Source organism: Daldinia childiae (genome assembly GCF_008694065.1).
Source record: "Daldinia childiae strain JS-1345 chromosome Unknown Scaffold2, whole genome shotgun sequence".
Classification (NCBI taxonomy): Eukaryota; Fungi; Ascomycota; class Sordariomycetes; order Xylariales; family Hypoxylaceae; genus Daldinia; species Daldinia childiae.
This window is the reverse complement of record NW_022984643.1, coordinates 2,202,707-2,224,884: the sequence shown is the minus strand read 5'-3', so window position 1 is coordinate 2,224,884 and position 22,178 is coordinate 2,202,707. Positions and strand designations below refer to the sequence as shown.

The window sequence follows — 22,178 nt, the reverse complement described above, 5'->3', positions numbered from 1 at the left end:
ATGACAACGCCGTACTCGCTCAAATTATGTATATACGCGGGTATGTGCGACTATAGTATATGCATGACGAACCTCATTCAAAGATTTCCTAGGTCGGAGTTTTTATAGCCTGTACCAATGAATGCGTGTTTCCGTACACAAGGCTTCTTAGATCTAAAAGGTAAGCATAGCCGGGCAGCCGGGACAAAGCGTTTGCCTACCAATACTCCACTACTTATGCTAGTACCTACCTATCACAATATACATAATCAGACTTCGAGTAATCTGGCCAGTCAAGAAAATGAAAAATCGCAGACGGAGATAAGATTGCGTTAAAATATCTCAAGGCACAATAAGGTGGCCTATATTCAAGTTCCGATGACAGCCGCTTGTGTTCCTTTTGGATTCTCAATATTGTACGGATTATGGTTTTCAGTTGTGTATATTGTTTCATTGTAGTTGGGAATATTAAGGATGGCCTAGTTCGATGTAGCAGTCATCCAGGGCCGAAACGTGCATAGACATTCTTTATGTATTTCATCCTAGAGACGTCGTCCACCTAGAACACCAGCAATTGGGAAACTTAATTAGGTACATACCTGGTAAAACAGCTGCAACTAAATGGGGTTTAAAGAGGTTCATAACTCAATAAGTTCATAGGGCTATTAACTTATATATACATTATACGTATACCTACACAGAATATTCCGTATCTAGTATCTAAATACCTAGGTACCTAGTTGAACAATCAGATGATCGAGATCAGAATAGAAAGAAAAGTCTAGGTTAAGACAAAGAAACGAGACCGGATCTCCGTATCTTCCATCCTTAAGCGTCTTTCTGCATCCCTGAAACATGTGACCGCAAAGCCACCGAAGCCACAGTCTACAATTTACTTCGTACCTGGTACCTAAATTAGGTATCTCCTAACATAATCGGATTAAGGAGCTAGCAAACTGGGCAGTCAGTTTATTACTAACCCACCTAAGCAAACGCTAATACACAAGCAAGCTAAACCAGTTACCTTCTTTAGCAGCTTAGAATGATCCCGCCTAGATTCACTCCCCCCACCCCCGAAATCACCGCGCTCGAAAACGCGTCGGCTGTACATTTTACGTGTCAGTTTCGAGGTTTAACGAACATTGACGAATATTCCCTAACCTATGTTATCGCAATATTCGCAAGCCTCTTTTTAAAGTTTAATTCTATCCTGCGACAATAATTCTGACATTAAATTCGAGCTGCCCGATCGGCAGCGCCTACCGCGACCATGTACATAAAACAGATCATCATACAAGGCTTTAAGAGGTGCGCGTTGAACAAATCATCATAGCCCCCCATGGGTTTTAGTTTTACCATACTAATGTCTATACCCTATATAGCTACAAGGACCAGACGGTCATGGAGCCCTTTTCGCCCGGTACGAATGTCATCGTAGGTCGCAATGGTTCTGGAAAGAGTAACTTTTTCGCCGCGATACGATTCGTCCTGAGTGACGCATACACCCAAATGAATCGCGAGGAACGCCAGGCGCTACTACACGAAGGCTCAGGCTCAGCAGTTATGTCTGCTTATGTCGAAGTTATCTTCGATAATAGTGATGACCGATTCCCGACCGGAAACAAGGAGGTTGTCCTACGCCGTACAATTGGTTTAAAGAAGGACGAGTACTCGGTCGATAAGAAAGTTTCTACCAAAGCAGATGTCGCAAATCTGCTCGAGGCTGCCGGATTTTCGAGGTCGAACCCCTACTATATCGTACCACAGGGACGTGTCACGGCCCTCACTAATATGAAAGAGTCGGACCGGTTGAATCTACTTAAGGAAGTTGCTGGAACTCAAGTCTACGAATCCCGCCGCGCAGAGTCGCTTAAGATCATGACGGAAACAAATAATAAAAGGGAGAAGATCGACGAACTACTAGATTATATTAAGGAACGTCTTAGCGAGCTAGAGGAAGAGAAGGAGGAGTTGCGTGATTACCAGGATAAGGATCGCGAGCGTAGGTGCTTAGAGTATGCGTATTATCACAAGGACCAGGTCGCTACGCAGGAGGCTCTAGAAGAATTAGAAGAATCGCGTCAGGGGGGCATTGAGGATACGGACGAGAACCGCGAAGCATATAACTCGGGTATGAGAGTCATCGCTACTCTAGACGCCGAGATACATAAGCTCCAGCAACAGATGGAGCTTCTTCGTATAGACCGTCGGCAGCTTGACGAAGACCGCCGAGAAAGTGCTAAGGCGATGGCGAACGCCGAGTTGGTCGTCAAAAGTTTATCGGACAGCATGTCAGCTCAAGACCAAGCCAGATCCCAACATGATGCAGAGCTAGACGAAGTGAAGACGACAATAGCGCAGAGGGAGACCGAACTAAAGAAGCTGACCCCTGATTTTGAGAAGGCAAAACGGAAGGAGGCAGAAATCAAGCAAGCTTTAGATTCGGCAGAAGCTGGACGGCAGCGCCTCTTTACGAAGCAGACCAGGGGAAGTCAATTTAAAAGCAAAGCAGAGCGGGACGCGTGGTTGCGAAAAGAAATAGATGAACTCAACGTAACACTGAGTCAGCAAAGGGCGAATCGTCTCGATGCTGATGAAGAAGTTAAGACTATTCAAGCTACTATTCAACAGCTCGAGAACGAGATTGCGGACCTACGACATAGAAACGAAGGATTTGGTGGTGATCGACTAGCTCTCGCCGAAGAAGTAACCAATGCGAAAGATGTCCTAGACAAGCTCAACGAAGAGCGAAAACTACTCCGTCGAGAAGACGACAAGTTGGAGACAATCATCGCAAACGCTCAAGGCGAGTTGGCTAATGCCGAACGGGAACTATCTCATACCATGGACCGCGCTACCTCTCGAGGTATAGCATACATACAACGAATGAAACGCGAGAATGACATCCCGGGTGCGTACGGTACGTTAGCTGAGCTCCTGGATGTTAACGAGGCGTACCGGTTGCCGGTAGAACAGGTCGCTGGTGCTAGTTTGTTTCACTACGTGGTCGATAACGACGACACTGCGACATATCTAGCCAGTACGCTTCAGAAAAACTTCGGAGGGAGAATCACATTCATGCCACTCTCCAGATTAAAGCCACGGATGCCGAACCTTCCAAGAGCTAACGATGCAGTTCCGTTGCTCAGCAAGATCAAGTACAGCGCCGAATATGAAAAAGCGTTTCAGCAAGTCTTCGGCAACACAATTATTTGTCCAAACCTCACAATTGCCAGCCAATACGCGCGAAGCCATGGTGTACATGGTGTTACTCCAGACGGAGATACCAGTAATAAGCGTGGTGCAATGACGGGTGGATATATCGATACGCGAAAATCGCGTTTAGAAGCCGTACGAGCCGTTAACAAGTGGAGGGAAGAATACGATCAGCTAAAGTCTAGGGCAAACGACATACAAAAGAGAATAGAGCAAAAGGACCAAGAGATCACCAACGCATTAGGCGAGGAGCGCAGACTAGCGCAGAGACTCCGACAAATGGAAGATGGCTATGGACCGCTGCGAGCAGAATTGAATTCAAAGAATAACCAGGTAGATCGTGAAAGAGATCGACTTGAAGCGGCAATCAAACGGCGGGATGTTGTCGAGAGGAACATGAAGCAGTTCCAAGATAACCTCAGCGCACATGAAGCCGAGCTGGCTTCGGACTTTAAGAAGGTCTTGACAGCTAACGAGGAGAAACAACTTGAGAGCCTCGGTGCCACCGTTCAAGAGTTACAAAAAGAGTGGAATGAGGTCAGCAATAAGCGGAGAGAGCTTGAAAGTCGCAAGCGAAAACTAGAGCTGGATCTGCGAACAAACCTCCAGCTCAAACTCGATCAGCTCACTAGTCAAGCGTTTGAGACTGCTTCCAGTGGTACTACTAACTTGAAAGAAGCCAAGCGGGAGCTCAAGAAAGCACAAACGACGACAGCTTCAGTTCAGAGCAAGATTAAGGTCAACGATCAACAGATTGAATCCGCCGAATCTGAGATTGCGAGCCTAGAAAAGCAAAAGGCTGAGAAGGAAGCACAACAACAGGAGATTGCGAGAGAGATTAAGAAGCAAGAGAAGAGGATGGACAAGAACAGGCAGATGAAGGCTTTGTTGACAACAAGGGCGACAGAGCTAGCCAAGAATATTCGAGACCTCGGTGTCTTGCCAGAAGAAGCCTTCGAGAAATACGAGAGGTTTGATCATAAGACCGTAAGCCTAACTCTTTGTAAAAAAATAAAAATAAAAAAAACACATTCATTCCTAGCTAACTCTGTATCATAGGTTGTCTCACGGTTAAAGAAGGTTAATGATGCCCTGAAGAAGTACAAGCATGTTAACAAGAAAGCTTTTGAGCAATACAACAGCTTTACCAACCAACAAGACCAGCTACTGAAGCGTCGCAAGGAACTTGACCAGTCACAGGCGTCAATCGAGGAGTTAGTTGCTCACCTCGATCAACGCAAGGATGAGGCGATCGAGCGAACATTCAAGCAAGTGTCCAAAGAATTTGCTACCATCTTCCAACGTCTAGTGCCTGCTGGCCATGGCCGTCTAGTGATTCAACGCAGAGCCGACCGACGAGTCGACCCGGAAGACTCTGATGAGGAACAGCGGAGTAGCGTAGAGAACTATACAGGCGTCGGAATCAGCGTCTCGTTCAACTCTAAGACCGCGGACGAGCAACAGCGCATCCAGCAGCTCTCAGGTGGTCAAAAGAGTCAGTTGCACAATCTTAACTATTTAAAATATTATCCTAGACTAACAAGTATAATAGGTCTCTGCGCTCTCTGTCTCATATTTGCCCTCCAACAGACAGAATCCAGCCCTATGGTCATCTTCGACGAGGTCGACGCCAATCTGGACGCGCAATACCGAACAGCTGTGGCTGGGCTCCTGCAGTCCATATCGGCCGAGGCGGGCACACAATTCATCTGCACGACGTTCCGACCGGAGATCGTACACGTGGCCGACAGGTGCTACGGCGTGCTATTCCGCAACAAGAACAGCACAATTAACTGCGTGAGTACGGAGCAGGCGCTCGACTTCGTCGAAGGCCAGGCACCGAGGTAAATCCGCGGCAAAACCACGAGTTACGCTAAGCCGAGGGGTGTGGTGCGGTTTGGTGCAGGTTTATGTGTATATGGTCTTGGGCGAAGGAGTTTACGTGAAGTCAAGTCATACTGCGTTGTATACCATGAGGGCATGCGAGAAGCTTGACGCTGTTATTTATTGCCGCTGTATGATGTAGCTTATGCTTTGAGGGATGCTAATGAAAATTATTTATTATTCATATTTAAGGGAAAGATATAAGTTATGAGGCCTCTTGATTTGACCACACTCCTAATCCTATCACATAAGCCAAGGGCCAACTTCACTACCTTATGAGGTAATAGGTCTTTTTGACAGGTATTCATTCCTTAAGTGCAAACAAGATAATCAGTAGGGTTGAGGTTGAAGGTGATTCTTAATCTAATAATCTTGATCTCATATAATATTGGTGTGGTGGTTGCCCTCGACCAGTCAACAGCCAGAATCCCAAACAAAGCCATGGCTACGACTCAATGCTGCCCATATGCTGATAGAAAATATACGTTCAAGGGTGGATCCAAGCATCTAAAGTAATCTAATAAGGAACTCGTTCCTATGAAGGACCATAAACATATTCCATTTTAAGACTAGACCATTGATACACTCACACGCTCTTTATCCAAGGTATTCTTGTTCTACACTATCGACCTCCTCAAAGGATGAGTTGGTTGCGGAGGGGGGGGGGCTCGATAGGAGATAAGCAGAGCAACTACCTCGATTAATTCGGTCATAGCTGATCTAGTCTAAAGCTTCTATTCTCATTAGAATGACAAGAGCCATGACCAAAAGCCTGATTGTGTAAAGGGTGGGAAATGGGAATTGCCTCATCTTCGAAGCTCGAGTCACTTAGGCCTTCGTGGCTTCAGACGAATCTAACCTCGCAAGGGCTGACGGCGACTATACTACCAACTACCGTAAAGCTTATTGAGACCACATCGATCCCAGTCTAAAAACATATGTCGTTAAAGGGCCTTGCTATAATATACACCTAAGATAGGCAGGCTAAGCTGACAACAGACATACAACCTAATCACAATTCCAACTTCACTACTTCAAAAAGCCACAGAGCCTAATGGTAATTTGACATTTCATTGTATTATCCGTGTACTAACACAATACTGTATAAACAAGCGAGTAACAGGAAACGCTATCTAGTAAACCATCTCAGACCGTAAGACCCAGGCCGTCTAACACACACATACACACACACACACATATATATATATATAACGTCGACGACCCCAACACGATAACGAAATGTTATACTATATAGCGCCCCCGTCTCATTTCTATTTCATCTCCAGCCACACAACACAGCCAGAGCAGCTTACCGAGAATCATCTCTGCTGTCGCCAAAACGCAACGCTATGCGAGTCTTCCGGCGCCAGGCCGTCGTCCTCGTCCTCAGGGTGGACATGACTTCTGACAGTTTCGCTATGTCTACGAGCGCGGCTATGACTATGACTATGACTGTGACTACGACTACGACTGTTGCCGGGGTCACGAGTATGGGTGCGATGGTGGCGATGGCTTCGATCGTGATTATGGCTTTGGCTACGACTAAGATGGCGGTCATTAGTTTGACCACGCTCATTGCTACGACTATGGCCACTATCGTGATCGTGGCCATCACCCTGGGGAGAAGGTAAGTCAGGCACCGAGCTTAAGAAGTGGCTCCGATGCGGCAGGACAGCCGTGTATCCCTGCGTATCCCCGTTCCCGGTAGTCCTGTTCCTCGGGCGGGTGGTCCTCGTAACCTCAGATTCGCCAGTCATAAATCTTCTCAATAAACTCCCTCCGTCCGCTCGTTGGTCGGAGGAATACACTGACGAGCTTGTGGATTGTCTAGGGTTTTGCGTCGAGCGGTGACCTAACGCGGTAGCAGGCCGACGGGTTGGCGAGCGGGTTCTTGAGGGACGGTCACCATCGTTATTGCGGTTGGTATTATTACGCCTATACTGCGAGGGAATCTCCGGCACGGGCGGTACGTCCCTCGGATTATCTACGGTATACACCGTGACGTCGGTCCAGACGCTGTCGGTAGCAGCAGCGTGGATTGCCGGCGCACTACGCGAGCGATACTTCCTTATATTGAGAGGAGAAGGGGCAGCTGACATATGACTGAAATCTCCTGGAGGCCGAAATGCAGGATGAGCCATAGATAAGACCGACTTGGTGTCGTCTGGCGTCAGATCAGATTTTGATACCTGAGAACTATACCACTGCGTTACCTTTAGCCTACTTCTTTCTTCCGCCTCAAAATCTCGGTCGAGGTCCGGGTGGTCTCCTAAGTCATTCATATCGTCCAGATCATCCGGGTCTTCGCAGTCATCCGATAAATCGTGCTCCTCGTTAATAGATGGCAGAGGATCACTTGCAATTGTCGGTTCCCCAAACTCTGAGTAGGGGCTTATACTGTCAGGCCTGTAGACACTTTTCACATTGTCTTTCAAGCTATGCATCGCAGCCCTCCTCTGATCTTCCGCGCCTTCTAGATCGGCTACAGCTACAGGAATCCCGTTCTTCGTCCTCCTCGTATAGTGCTTATTTTCTGCGACGTACCTCAACTCCGTTCCACCGCCGCTCGTCTTTCTTAATTCGGTATAAGCTGCATTGCTTTTACTAAGTTCTTTTCTCCGTTCAAGTCGCCACTCTTTAAGCTGAGAACGGACGCTCCTGAGCTCTTCGAGTACGCTGTCGCTCATAGCTATGCATTTCGCTGCCCTCTCCTCCGTGAGTAGATGGATCCATTCGTCGACATAACGTTTAAGTTTCGGTTCCCTAGCCCGCCGCTTGGCTGAACGTGATGGACGTGATGAACGCGATGAACGCGATGAGCGTGATGAACGTCTCTCGGCTCGGTCAATAAGGGTAGTCCGCAAGTCAGCAAGCACACGGGCATTAGCACCCATAGCACTTAGAATGCAAGCCTCGCAACCAGACTGAACAAAGATCATGTGGCTCTCAAAGGGTGGTGTTCCATAGCACTCGCGGTATAAGTCTGGATTTGTCCACAGGGCAGCAATAGAGTCTACTCGTCCGACGAAAGCAGCGAGAATTGGATGGCTGGCCTTGCCCTTCCATGAGCGTAGTACGTCCGTATGAACCGTTACCTCGTAAGCGACGGCTAAGAAAAAGCGACGGATAAGCCAGGGGTTGAGAACGGAATGCGTCTTACACAATATCGCCCTCGGATCTATTGCGTCTGGGTTCACCTTTTCCGTGATTTTCATGAAGAGACGCTTTAATAAGCCCGAATTATAAAGCAATTCATCCGGAAGATTTTTTATTTTCTCCTCCTGCCTATTCAGCCATCTCCTCGACGGAATAGCAATTCCATACTCGGGTCGTCGGGATAAGAGCTTTGTAAGGCGAGTAACGTTCTCGCTGGACGGGTGGTGAAGATCGATACTCATCCGTGCTGTGTATCTTTGTATTTATAATATCCTAAGTGATCTTAATATTACTGATTTCGTCTATTTGGTCTGATAGTTTAGATAACTTTCTGTAACTAGCAGGAATATAGTAAGTGAGGAACCAATAGTTGCTGTAAATTGGCCGCGGAGCGTTAATGCTATGTACTTCAGATTTTCGGGCATTGTTCCTAATCATATCGAAAACAGGCAACATCTACGTGAACTCTCGAGTAGTTGTGCAGCAGACCCATTAATCTACCATAAATAAACACTTTTTTGTTCCTTAGCTATTAAAAAGTCGGTGACTACTCGTTCGTAGAACAAAGACATTATTCTGGTCGCCGCTCGACTTGGATCGACACAATGCTCAAAGAAACTTATGACGCTGCCTTTAGCTTCCGTCAAAGGGTTAGGAACTTTGAGGCGAGTAGACTCACAGTAGTGCTATCCTGCCAAGCCATAAACAGCCAAAGTGACTTTGTCATTTCTCTTTCAAGTGCCTATGTTCGAGGCTCACGCTCCGAGATTCACGCCGCTAGGCTCACGTTCGGCGACAAAGCGGACATGCGGACATGCGGAAATACGGGAATATCGCGTCTTCCGCAGCATAATATGCTCCCTAGAGTTGGGTTCTATATTTGAGAAAACGTCCCAAAAGTCGTCCCGTCTACGGCGGCGTAGAGGTCATAGACTATTTTTTATGTAACGGATGCTCAATGCCATGAAAACTATTAGCACAAAATGCTGGCCAGAACGCCCTTAGCCCCCCAACCGTTGCCTAAGCAAAGGCACTTGCAAGCTGTAACTGCAATGTCTGTCTGTATGCTAGGCCTAAATCCACCCCAAATATACAGGTTCGCCTTGGTATCACTGCCGTATCATCGGAATATAGAGGAATCGTTATCCCATTACCATTAGCCCGCAGCCGGACCTCGAGCCGGGTGGTACTCGTGCTCCCTCATACGCTCTAACCTAATCTTCGCCGCCTCAGTACCATCATCTGGGATGGCTGGCTCTCGGAACCACTCGTGCTCAAGAGCTTGCCGAGCTGTGATTCGTTTCGCCGGGTCATAGACGAAAATCTTCTGCAGAAGATCCAAGAAGGATCTGAGAAATGGACTAGAGGCCGGTATGATATCCTAAATATATGTCAGCGACTGAGGTAGGAGGACAATGGGTTAGTAACTAAGCCTTACACTTAACCGTTTCATATTCTTCACGAAGCGCCTAGACGCTCGCGTAGTTTCTGCAGTAGGATAGTCCAATCTTAATCGCTTGAAATATCTGTCATCTAGATTAGTGAAACCGTACACAAACGAAGTGAAGACGGTAAACGTACTTTGATGCGGCGTTGCCCGTGCTTCGTGTAGCCATCTTATTGACAGCTTGTACGAGGTGACTGTCTATGCGACTATCACAAACATTCTCCATCATGGCCAAGTGCTCGAGATTATCGTGCGTCTGAAAGAGAGCATCGCCAGTAAAAAATTCCACCAATATACACCCAATGCTCCATATATCGCAGGGGAAAGACCACCCTAACCCAAGTATAATCTCGGGTGCGCGGTAGTGCCTGGTCGAAACAACAGATGAATGATACTCATCCTGGAACGTTGCGGATCCAAAATCGATGAGCCGAATCTCAGTGTCAAGGAGTACCTTGCGCTGAGTAGCTTGTCGGCTCACACCAGCTGACGAGGAAGGTATCCTACGATTGTAAGTGAACGTCTGATAGGCGCTATCACAGAGGAGGATATTCTCCGGCTTCAAATCAGTGTGGATGAGGTTTAGATCGTGGAGAACTGGGACCAATCAGTAAGAGTAAACGGTGTCGCGAAGGTATAATTGCTTACAAGCGACGCTTGTGAATAGTTGTCGAGCAAAGCTCTGAATCTGGCTGTTGGGGAAGGGAACAAAGTTATTGCTTTTGAGGAAGTCGAATACACTCGAGCCAAGTAGGTCCATTACTATACAGATGTGCCCCCGGTAGTCGAAACAGTCTCGAAGGTGAATACATCGGTTTCGATTCTCCTCGTCGTTGGCCTTCAAGGTTTGAAGTACACGTAGCTCAATTCTGGAAGCGTCCCGATATTTCTGTACAGCTCGGATGATTTTGATTGCAACCAGCTTGTTTCGTCTCCGGTCGCGAGCCTGAACAACTTTGCCGAAAGTACCTTGCCCTAACAGTTTTACCATTTGATCTGATAATATATTAGATGAGTAACGAGATAGGGATGAAGAACTAGGAACTAGGAACGTACATTGTGATGTGAGGTCAGCATCTGGGACAACAATGTAATGACCGTCATCGTCGTCGACTCTAGTACCGCTTTGGTGCGAACGCTAAAACATGAAAGTTAATAATCAGTACGCACAGATGCAAAGATGGGACCACTTACATCATTAACGACCCTAACAGTCACATCACCAGCTTTCTTGACAGGCTTCTGAGGAGGGCGGTATGTGACGAAAGCATCACCGAGAACTTCGACTTCCCTTCTCTTCGCTTCTTGGGCAATCTGTTGCCTAGTCCTCTTCCTCTTCTGACCAGTATTATGAGTCTCGTAGTCATATTGACTATTCGAGGACAAAGACCCGAGCGAGGTAGCAGCTGTAGTGTTATGGGCCGACGTCGTGCGATCGGTGGAAGTAGAACCACTAGTAGAGGTTTGTTGGTAAGAACCATTTACACTTGGTTCGTACAAGTCATCATTTTGAATAACATCGTCCTTTCTTCGTCTCTTGGCTGTATGACGGGGGGTAGCGTTATTCCCAACACCATTCGCGTATGTTCGTGCCACAGTAGCGACCGAATATTTCTGTTCCTCCGGCTCGGGGGTGTCATGTATGACAATAACTTCTTTAGGCAAGCCGTTTTTATAGAAACTCTTCCAATCCGGTTCCTTGGAACGACGACGTTTTCTCGGTTGGCTGTCGGGGAAGGACTGGGCTACGGAGGCGGCGGAGGCGACCGAGGGAGGCATATTGGCGTGATTTGAATCTAGTCGAGGAGTAGAATTGGTTCTCGAAGAATCTTTGGTTGGTCTCGCAGTGGCTTTTGATGCAGTTACTCCATTTGTAGAGGGTTGAATTGTTTGACTCGTGGCGTAGGATGTACTAGTAGTATACGAAGATGACGAAGAAGCAGCGTGGTGTCGATTAGAGACGGTCGCTGTCGAGGCAGTCGAAGCCGGGGTGGGGAGGATAGGGTTTGCAGAAGTAGCACCAGCAACTGATCTATATGAAGAACTACCGCCCTGTAAATTTGGATAGGGCGGATAGTGATGAGTTGAGTGATGATGATGACGATAATGAGGAGGAAGTGTAGCCGTTGCAGTAGTCGGCGTTGACATTTTATTCAAAATGTCAATAAATTATGAGGGAGGAGGTGAAAGATCCCGTGGAGAGAGAGTTCTAGGATTGGGATGGTTGGGAATTGTTTCGTGTGCACTTTCCAAGAGAGGTACAACACGTACCGGGGGGCCAGTGCAGGTTACTTTTTTTTCTTTTCTCACTGATGTCGCGCTGTTTCGTGGCTGTTCGGGGCTAATTGCGCTGCCGTTAAGGGTTCTTTAGGTTAAAAGGCACTTGTTCGTCGCTGTAGATTAGGCGACGTTGGGCCTAGGATTTAAATCCCTACCCGAAAAAAAGAGTGCGGGCGCTCTTGATAGCGACCAGTAATAGTAGGCCAGTGGCCAGTAGTAGACCAGTTTAATCGCGAAGGGAATAGCAACCGGCAACCGCTGCGACCAAATTCCAAGGTTCGTAGGCTGGTAGGCTGAGTTGGCAGCACCAATAGGCGATTAGGTACCTTCGTTTAGGTACCTAAGTTGCTAAACAACTTGCTACCTACGGGCAGAGTGGGTACAAACTGAATAAATCCGAATATGGTGATAGGTGATACTGTGATGTTAGAGGTAGGCCAGAACTTGCAATTCTAAAGCGAACAATTAATTATGAATAGGTTATTTTCCCAGTGATCTTTATTTTTCCTTTTCTTTTATTTCCTCCTCAGTTGTTCGGTTTTTTTTTTATCTGTAGCATAAGAGGGTTCGAAGGTCGGGACTTCGGTAACCGAGGATAATATAGTTGATCGTAAATTGTAAAGTTGGAGTGCAAAGCTTTGTAAGAGGACTTCTGTCGTCGTCTCGTCTCGTCTCGTCTCGTTTGCTGTCAATGTGTAAATTTATACACGTGATCAATGCCTTTATATTATTAAAGCAGTTTAAAGATGATTGTTCGATCGAGTATTATGGACGGTTTGGCTCTCGAAGGTGAAAGGACAAGACCTGCCTGTGACGAAGGTACTCGCTACAGTTGGTTGAAATAGGGCATAGTCTTCGTGTTGACGACAGCATTAAGAACGATGGCCGAAAATGTATACTTGTCTACCTCTAGGAGACAAGAATAAGCAATAGCACTCTTGGTGCTTCGAAGCAATTCAAAGCAAAAAGAAAGGAAGAGAGGAATCTAGTCTCGAATGTGAATTGTGAATGTGAACGAAGTCTTGCGTTGCCGCAATGCAGGATGAGGTGTTGGTAATGATTTACTTCGTGGGTTCTCTCATAACGCATCAGGCTGTGTGATACAGCAGATACAGGGCAAAGACAGGCAAAATACAGGCATGTAGTTGACAGATGCACATACAAATAGAATATGTACATGGGGATACATACTAGGTTAGGTATGTAAGTTAAGAAGTTACATGGCGGATTCACGGATTTACGGGTTCTACCTCTTGTTTCGGACTTCGCCCACGCTGTTTGGCTGTATGGTGAAAATGAAGTAATCGGTGGGTCTTTTTCATCTGCTAATTCGCCCCAGGAATTACTTATTACCACGCTATCATTACAACTTAAACCCATAGCGTCGATAGATGATATTAAGAGGTACCTTTTATCTAATTCAAGTACTTCCATGTGTGACATGTAAAATCTACTACATGTAGGTAGGTACCATTTTTTATAGTTGGTACCAAAAATACCCCAATAATAATAGATTAATAAACCCTCCCCGCACGGTATGGGGGAGGAGCCAAAGATTGATTTTTCTTAGATCCTAAAGGCAACAACCGTGGAGTTTCTACAGTATATATTTTATAACTTTTACTGTCTTCATCTTCCCATCGCCTCCGACGACCAAGCCAACTTACTTAAGAGGGTACTAACCTACATGGTTAAAAACAACATTATCTCACATTCAAGGATATATACATATCTAATGTACCTAAACATTGAAATCAGGTATCAGGTATCAAGTGTCATGGGCAACGGATATTAGGTATCTCCAGGGTATTTTCTATCGCTGATTTCTTTCCCGTCAATACGGCAACCTTTTACTTAGGTACTTACCACATATGGACGTACGACAATGATAGCCAGCCATATAGATACATATATCATCATATATCAGATGTAAGTAATTACATACATCCCTTTAATAAATTTATATTTTCCCATGAGGAAATAGTTGATCTTGTCGAGTTTTTTCTTAATTCGTTTCGCTCGTATCCCGATTTCTTCTCTTCCCTTTTAAAGTAGACCCTTTCCTACACAGGAAGTGATTGCGTTGGATTGGCTGGTCAGTGGAACCCCTTCGGGAATACTACCTCATTACCTTAGATACCTTAGATACCTTCTACACTAAAATTCCATCGGGTCCATTCAAAAAGGACCCTTAAACCTTTCTGCCAGCAGTAAACGAACATCGTCAACCACACCCCGAGGCGCAGGCGGCAAATATCGCCACATACTATTGGTACTAGATATCTGGTTCGCCCAAGTTTGTCTGCTTCTTTAGCGTCGCCTATGCATCTCTTGCATCTCTTGCAGCATTAGCTTTTTCCCCTCACCTCAGTACAACACAACTAGTATCACGATTTTACTTGCAGCCTTATCGATTTCAATGGGTCCGGTTCGGTCTTTGCTTCTTAGCTGATGACTACTTGAAGGAACAAGTCCCCGTTCTGCCCGTCCCAAGCCGTCCGTAATAAGTAAGCAGAGAGGTTTTTTTTTTCTTTCTTTCTTTCTTTTTTCCTTGCCTTGCCTGCGTGGCATCCCATGATTCTTGAGCATAAATCACAGTCTAGGATTATTCGGCCCATGGCTGTTTTTGAACGACGCGAGTCTTCCAATTATCAGCCGGCAACTTAAGACGTGCGCATTTGGCTTGATGATGGACCAGTTCTTTATAATATTGTCTAGTTACCTAGTTACTACCTATGTAAGTGGAAGGTATCTTATAACAATGCCTAACAATACCTACCTACATTTAATAAGCCCAATTTTGCTATTTTATCAGCACCTTGCATCACAAGTCTTTTCCCACGGACGTTTTCTTTAGTAGGAAATATCATTCGTCCACCGGCTTGGACCTCATCCCTTCCCTGTTACCACGCTGTAAATCCAAGGGAGTCGGGACAACGGGCCAACGTTTTCATCTGACGAGAAACTAAATTAAAATGAACCCACTGCTTGCCTAGGTAGGTAGCTTACACCAAGGTGTACACAGACAATCGTCAATTACATTTACATTTACATTTACATTCACATTCCAAAGAAACGTTCAATCCCGACTTGTTTTCAGCTCCAAAACCTAACTTTGTGTAAAAATGTCAAAGCCTTTTTGATCGACAATTTTGAGTTATCACTACAAAAAGAACTTCGAAGATGAAGACAACCTCAAATAAATAAGGTCGTCCGGTTTCGAGACTATAAGTAGGTACCTTGTAATATCATGACTCGCAAAGTCTAGTTTATATTTAAGTGGTTTGAGGAATTATTACGTTGCCCTACACCTTTTTGATGTCCAATTCTTACGCATTCCTCTGCGCAGTTAAATATGCCCACGTCCTAATGAAGTCATCCGCTTCCCGACAAAAAGTCGTCCGCTTCTTACATCACGGGGTTATTTCGCGCCTTTCCCCCATGTAAGTGGTCCCTTTGGCCCAGTATTAAGGCGGTTACCATGTATTAAGATATTATTTTCGAACAAGTGTTCAATGTCGTACCTTTAATAATATATGTAATATTCGCACCTGGGGAAAAGTTTTATGTAGGTATATATACAATTCCCAGACCGGGCCCTAGACCGAGCCAACTTCTAAATAATCCTCCAGCGGACATTGGCCAGATAAATAGGCCTATAAAAAGGCACCCAGTTTTGCATATGCGTTTCGTCATCATCAGAATAGGCAGGCTTTTTAACCGCACGCCGAGCAACCCGAATAGATATACATTTAGTAATACAATTATGTCTCACATCTCAAAAGCGAGGCGTATTTTTACCATAGTAACAAAAATGATTATCGAGACTTATTTGGTGTACTATGTAGTGGCAGCAGTGCCACTCGTCAGCCCTTGTTAATCCTTCATGAGGCTCCATTGAAGACTTCGTATTTTTCTTTTTATGCGCAATAAATAGGATACTATTCCCTACAAATAACAAACCCTCAATCATTATCTCCGCAATCTATACTACGGTCCTTTGTCTTCCTCACTATGTATTCATTTATAAAGCCAGAATATCTAACGTAAGGTAATACACAGCTGCGTCGCGCTCAGACCGCCAGATCTTAGAAAGGATCTCTAGCTCGCCCCTGTAGCAAGCAAGCACTCCTCGTGGAATGGAAGGATACGTATTTAGATTCATATTATTAGGCAACATGTAAGAGAACAGCCCCCCCAGGGTTCGACAGCGCATGCCTGCCCCTCCTAAACCCTGCCGGCTACGGACAACCTGGAAGTATTGCCGAACTCGTCACATGTACCCCAGGCACGCGTCAAGAAGCACGCCAAGATGGTTTGACGATCGAAGCTGAGACTCGGAAACCAATTTCCTTCTCACATCCTGAAGGAGGCAATTGCTCCAGGCTATTTAATAAGAGGGTTTAATAACTGTTTCTATTTCATGTCCCTCTTATCTCCGCGTCTAGTGACGCTGATAGAGCTACCATGCGGCGTCTCATCTATGACGAAGTATAGTGTCTTATAGGTAGGTTAGGTACTATGTCATGGCATCAAACTATGTGATACTTGTTTGACGTTTTCTTCTCCCCTCAAACTAAATCATCAAGGCCGTGTTAAGTAGTAAACATAATCCCCTTCGACTTGTTTCGCTCTAGAAACGCCTAACGTGATTAACTAACGCCGCTGAATAATGACCCATTCCGTCTAGATTCCACGATTGAACACGACCATCCCCCCATCTCCTCCACGGCCATGAAACTCATCCTCTAAGCTCTCTGCGCTAATCTTCTGGCGCTGCGGGAATGCTGCCAATGCAAACGGTAGCGCGAGGAAACTCATACCGAGGATCAAACCGAGGTTGATGGGTAGTGTGTAGCGAGGGTTCTTCTTGAGCCACTCGGTGCGCTGAAGGCGCACAAGGATCAGCGGCGGGACGACCATGATGGGGCTACTATTGAAGACGCGGCTGAGCGCCGTCTCGCTGACCGCCAGCGTCGCCGCCTTCTTGCTCTTGCCCAGGCTCGGCACGTCGTTTTCGGCTTTGCCCTCCTTCGCCAGCCGCGCCTTGTCTGCCTCCGAGAGCACGGGGAACACGTCAATTCCCGTGCGCATCTCCTCGCCGCGCATAAGGAACACGTTTAGCGCACCGGCGGACGCTACGGCCGCAAAGGGGACGAGCCGCCCGAGAATGAGCTTCGTCGACGGCGAAAATCCCTTCAGACGAGGGATAATCGAATTCAGACCTACTGCCACGGAACAAGATGCGCCGACGGCAAGGAAGTACGATTGGGCGATTTTCGAGTAGGAAAGGGGGTTTGATTTGTTCGCGTTCGCGTGGTTGATGGCAACATTGAGAGACTGATTAGTGATTTGCCAGAGGACAGTCCCGGTGTTCTATTATTGCATTTCAGGTAAGTATCTCTTCAAGCTGCTTCTGCTCAGGTCGTAGTATAGGAAGGTACACATACCTTTAAACCCGGCGTAAGCATTCCAGCTGTAACGATCAAATTCGAGAACACGAAGCAAGACATCCGAAAGGGGAGGAGGACTGGTTCTCCGGTTTCTAGGGAGCTCGATTAACCCAGCAGTTCGAAACTACGGAATACGTCAAGTTCACCATGCTATCATACCAGGATGTAGTGTAGAATCGACGATCTTCTTCGCCTTCCATAATTCCGGCGTCATATCTTTGATCTCGCCTTGCTTATATGCGACCAACAACTTTTTGGCTTGTTCAAGACCATGGTTTCCAACGAAAAGGGTTCTATAACGAACGGGTTCACATTAGAGGAATAGTCACTAGTAAAGGATCGGAAGCTAGTAATACCTTGGATCTGTAATGGTCGCCGTCTGTTTGACACGACCCCAATACGTTGTTAAGTCATATTGCGATTCGGGCAGCTCCCGACTGCCAGGCAAAGAAGCCGACATAGTGAAAGTCGCGATTTATGCAATTTCTTCAACAACTGCCAAAGTTGAAAGGAGTGGACAGCTGGTCCTACAAGTCTAGCCGACGTAAGAAGGCTGCCGGCATAAACAGGTAGTACCCGCCAACGGAATGTATGCGAGGAACGGGAGTGGGAGTTGGAGTAGAAGCACTTATCCTCCGTTATTGTTTGTATTCTTTGTATTCTTTGTAAGTCGGCCCCGGCTATGAAAGCCTTAGCTCACGGTACGGTGGACTATTATGACATTAGTGCCAAAATCAAGAAAATGGGTGGCACTATGTCTAATAAGGTAATAGTAGAGCAAAAATACAGTGTAAGCTCAATTAATATGCGCTGTATACACAATTAACACCCCTTTTAACCTTATACCATAATAACTTTATGAATATCTATCCGAATATTTTTCAAAAACTGTCAATATTTTGATTGAAAAAGGACAAAAATTACTGTCCAGGTTGCATGCGATTTGGCCCAAAATTCGTAAAGATATTAAGACAGCTATATACATGTAGTCTTTCCTATTCTAAAAGATTAGCCAATCAGATATCGCCTTTACCTTAGCCTCAAAATACCCGAATTCAATAACAACACTTACACGTATTCAATACTCGAATAACTTTACCAATATACCATTTCAAAAAGTATAATTAGTATCATTTTATAGCCTTTATTAATGCGAAAATAATCATGCAAGTTGCATATATATATCTTTTGGCTGGCGTATTGTATAGCGTATTATATCAATATCCAATAAGTCATATACGGCACGTGATACCCTTTATGACCACCCGTACACATAATAGCCCTCCTTTTATACTACACATTATCTTTACGAAATAAATCAGCAATATTATGAGACTATTTTAATATTTTTCATTATACTTCAAATGAAATATTAATATTTTATATCAATTTATGCCAGTAATATTCGAAAAGTTACTATAAATATAAAAATTATGTATTCAATTTTGTATATACCCCGCATAGTACACTGTGCACTCGATATATTACCCTTTTTGGACAGCCCTGACCTATTTTCTTGATTTTGGCACTAATGTCATAATAGTCCACCGTACACGGCTTCAACCGGCATTCTTTACAGGAAGGCATGAACCCTCACAAAGCAATTTTTTAGTGGGCCGATCTCGGACATCGTACTTTTTCAAGTACCTAATCTACCTACCTTTAAGTACCTAACATATGTAGTGTACAGATAGCAGGGCAACGCGGGGCACAAAACGAGATATAGAGAAATGAATACCTATATGACTCTTAAATAATGAGAAAACATAATAATATATTCAATCGAATAATATTATATACTACCTAGGTAGGTAAAAATATAAAATAAAGTAATAAATTTTGCAATTATATTCCAAGACCAAAGGTAAGAAAAATACAAAAAAAATCAAATCCCAGAGTGGACTCTGGGTTGAAGAGATGGCTTGAAAATTCGAGCACAGCAGGGATCGAACCTGCAATCTTCAGAGGTCGTCGTAGAACCGAAATCTGACGCCTTACCATTAGGCCATGCGCCCCGTTGAAGACCGAGCAAGAAAAATAGCTTTATATTCCAAGTGGTATTCTACAGAAAATTCATCCAATCATCCAATCATCTCACGAGCATACACTATGTACCTATGTATGTGGAGACCCACTTGGTGTTAACAGGTAATAAATTCAATAACTTCCTAGGAAGTCGAGGAGCAACATTATTACATAAGATTTCAGTCTTTTACAACATTACGTTTGATCTTCCTAGGTACTGCCTGTTTCTCACCAAACCATATAATACGAAATGAGCATCAATGCTTAATACCCGAGACCATATCTCCAATAAAGGCATACATTAAGTATGATGAATGTTAACTAGTTATCTAAAAATCATGCTTTTAAATATCCCATTATTCGCTATAAGCCATCCGTGCTAGGTAATAATACTCTAAGCATCATCCCCTAGTTACAGCTTCTTCGACTGTTTCCAGTCGTCAAAGTCTCTAAGCCACTTCTTCACCGTCTTAATCTCCCACTTGTGCGCCTCTCGGATGAACTGCGGCTCGGCTTCCACATCTAGGATGCCGTACGAGTCCCAATGGTGACCCGCCCCAGTGATGAGTAGCTCCGGGTGTAGGTCGGACGACGTACGCGCGGGCGCAAAGTTAGAGTGGTAGCACAGGTCGTTCCACACGTCCTGGTCCCCGTCGATGAATGCTAGTCGGTCGGCTGTGAAGTTAAATGCGCCGAAGTCGTTGTACGCACCCACGTCCGGAGTGGAGGGGATTGAGTTGTATTTCCCCGGAGCAAATGCCCAGCGGCACCATTGTTGCTCGTAGTCGATATCTATCACTCGAGACAATAAAGCCGGTCCCTCTTTTGGTGCCGCGATATATGCACCCTTGGTTTATTAGTTTCTGGTTCGTGCTTAGGAATCAATTAGTATATAGCGGTGTCCTTACCTGTTCTATACAGCTTGTGTAAAGATACGAGCGTGTAGCTGTATTTTCTATACTAGCCCATGCTGACGCATTTTGAGTTCCCTATAGCGAGAATTAGTCACGAGTGAGTTGATATTATGGGCAGCTACTATGCAAGAGGGGACGGAATGGTTACTCACCCAGCAATCGTTGCTATTATAGTCTCCCGAAGGACATAGTGAGAGGGTATGCCGCTTCACGTAATTGGCATAATTACCAAGACCGCTATGAGGAGGGGAAAAGTATTAGCCACTGACACCATGTGCGGGAAATAAAGGTATGGGTTTTCCAATTCTGAAATGGAACAGAGTGGATAATTCGATAGAAATTGACATGTAGGGAGTCTTACGTCCAGGGTTCACCATCGGTGTAGTTCGCCAACACATCGTCCAGTTGACTGATCTCTTCCGGGGCATCGATATCAGAAACATTGCCGCAGAAGTAGAAAAAGTCCCTCGATCCGTAAGTGGAATTCCAATTCAGCTCTTGCCACGTGTTTGAGTGGTAGAATCCGGGATTTCCTATAGGGTCCTATATATGAGTTAGTAGCTAGTCAAAGTAGGGGATGAAAGTCCCATGCCTAAGGCTGGGTTGTTTTGGCTACGAGGTAAAAGAAGGGAACTCACTGCAATAGCTGATGCAAAGTCTCGGTGGTCCGTTAGAGATTCGAGACCGAAGAGAGCCTTGAACTGCTCGATTGCCTTGGTATGGTTCTTGGCCACAAGGAAGTCAAACTTGTCCACGATCTTATTAATTCGCGTGACACAATCCTGAGGAGCGTATTTCTGGATAGGGTTATACCATTCAGGATAGCCCACATTCACCTTAATCGGAGCTGAAGCGGCAATTCCGCCGTAGAGGATGTCTCCGTACACCTTAATCGATGCAGCCGTCTGCGCTCCTGCCAAGCTACCACCGTACACTATCCATGGCGTGTTAGGTGCGGTGAGGCTTCCATTAACACCGGGGAACACAGCATTCTGAGCGAAGTGGGCGTTGTCAGCTATGGTTTGGTTTGTAGTGAGGAAGAGTAGCTCATCCGTGGTGCTGGTCTTGAAGGGGTAAGAAGCTCCATAGTAACGATTCTCAAGAATGACACCTTTAAAACTCGTTAGTACTAGTTCTATTTTCTTCCACATCTTATCTCTATTCTTCTATATGAGACGTACCTAAGCCATTTGTAGCTTGCATCAAAATTTGAATAATTCCAGTCTGTAGATTTGAGAATCTGCTCGGACCGCTAGTCTCTCCTGAGATGTACAAGTAGACAGGCCCGCCTGCAAAGAGGTTAACATTGTTATATCAAGCATAGGACATCATGTAAACTAACCAGGCTTATAGTAAGAGCTGTCAAAGTAATATCGCTGCTTGAAGGTACCGTGGCTCAGATTGGACTTGGAGAACACCTCATTGCCGGGGAAGTGGTTGATCTTCTGATCGAAGTAGTGGACACCATATTGAAGCTTATCCCGAGGTGCTTCACGCTTTATTTGCAATGCACCGGCATCCTGGGATAGGGCGGCCAAGAGGCCAATCGACAACCAATTCAGCTTCATGTCCCTGGCTTAAAGACTATGCGATACCAAGAAAATGGATAGCAAAGTGCCAAGGTTGGGAATTATATGCTATGAAGATCCGGATCGACGGGAGCTGATGGCTTAACCAAGTACACTACACTAACCTAGAGATCATCTTCTAGCACGTCAGCTTGCGTGCGCTACCTAGTCGAGTTCGCCAAATATGATAAGAAGTAACGCAAACAATTCCTTAGTTAGGAAAGTTGCACGGCGTCGCATTGCATGCTGACTAGAT

At 45.5% G+C, this 22,178-nt stretch overlaps 4 protein-coding genes across 4 annotated transcripts; 1 reads left to right on the top strand and 3 right to left on the bottom strand.

Annotated features, from left to right (window-relative positions):
* Nucleotides 1-1,249: 1,249 nt before the first annotated feature.
* GL218_01518 (Chromosome segregation protein sudA) lies at nt 1,250-5,043 on the top strand (the record flags this gene model as incomplete). The annotated part of the gene is made up of 4 exons (XM_033577988.1): nt 1,250-1,287; nt 1,362-4,182; nt 4,255-4,690; nt 4,748-5,043. 4 exons carry the CDS (start codon nt 1,250-1,252, stop codon nt 5,041-5,043), a joined length of 3,591 nt encoding a protein of 1,196 aa, XP_033439306.1.
* Nucleotides 5,044-9,391: 4,348 nt separating this feature from the next.
* On the bottom strand, nt 9,392-11,461 carry GL218_01516 (Dual specificity protein kinase lkh1; the record flags this gene model as incomplete). Its single annotated transcript, XM_033577987.1, has 6 exons — nt 9,392-9,616; nt 9,674-9,761; nt 9,817-10,279; nt 10,331-10,678; nt 10,739-10,820; nt 10,877-11,461. The coding sequence occupies 6 exons, from the start codon at nt 11,459-11,461 to the stop codon at nt 9,392-9,394; spliced, it is 1,791 nt and encodes a 596-aa protein (XP_033439301.1).
* A 5,187-nt stretch (nt 11,462-16,648) lies between these two features.
* On the bottom strand, nt 16,649-17,875 carry GL218_01515 (putative mitochondrial transport protein fsf1; the record flags this gene model as incomplete). The annotated part of the gene is made up of 4 exons (XM_033577986.1): nt 16,649-17,338; nt 17,413-17,507; nt 17,575-17,708; nt 17,772-17,875. The coding sequence occupies 4 exons, from the start codon at nt 17,873-17,875 to the stop codon at nt 16,649-16,651; spliced, it is 1,023 nt and encodes a 340-aa protein (XP_033439299.1).
* A 1,977-nt stretch (nt 17,876-19,852) lies between these two features.
* GL218_01514 (putative serine protease EDA2) lies at nt 19,853-21,922 on the bottom strand (the record flags this gene model as incomplete). The annotated part of the gene is made up of 7 exons (XM_033577985.1): nt 19,853-20,287; nt 20,349-20,429; nt 20,507-20,591; nt 20,716-20,897; nt 20,993-21,465; nt 21,536-21,643; nt 21,697-21,922. The coding sequence occupies 7 exons, from the start codon at nt 21,920-21,922 to the stop codon at nt 19,853-19,855; spliced, it is 1,590 nt and encodes a 529-aa protein (XP_033439300.1).
* Between the last annotated feature and the right edge of the window lie 256 nt (nt 21,923-22,178).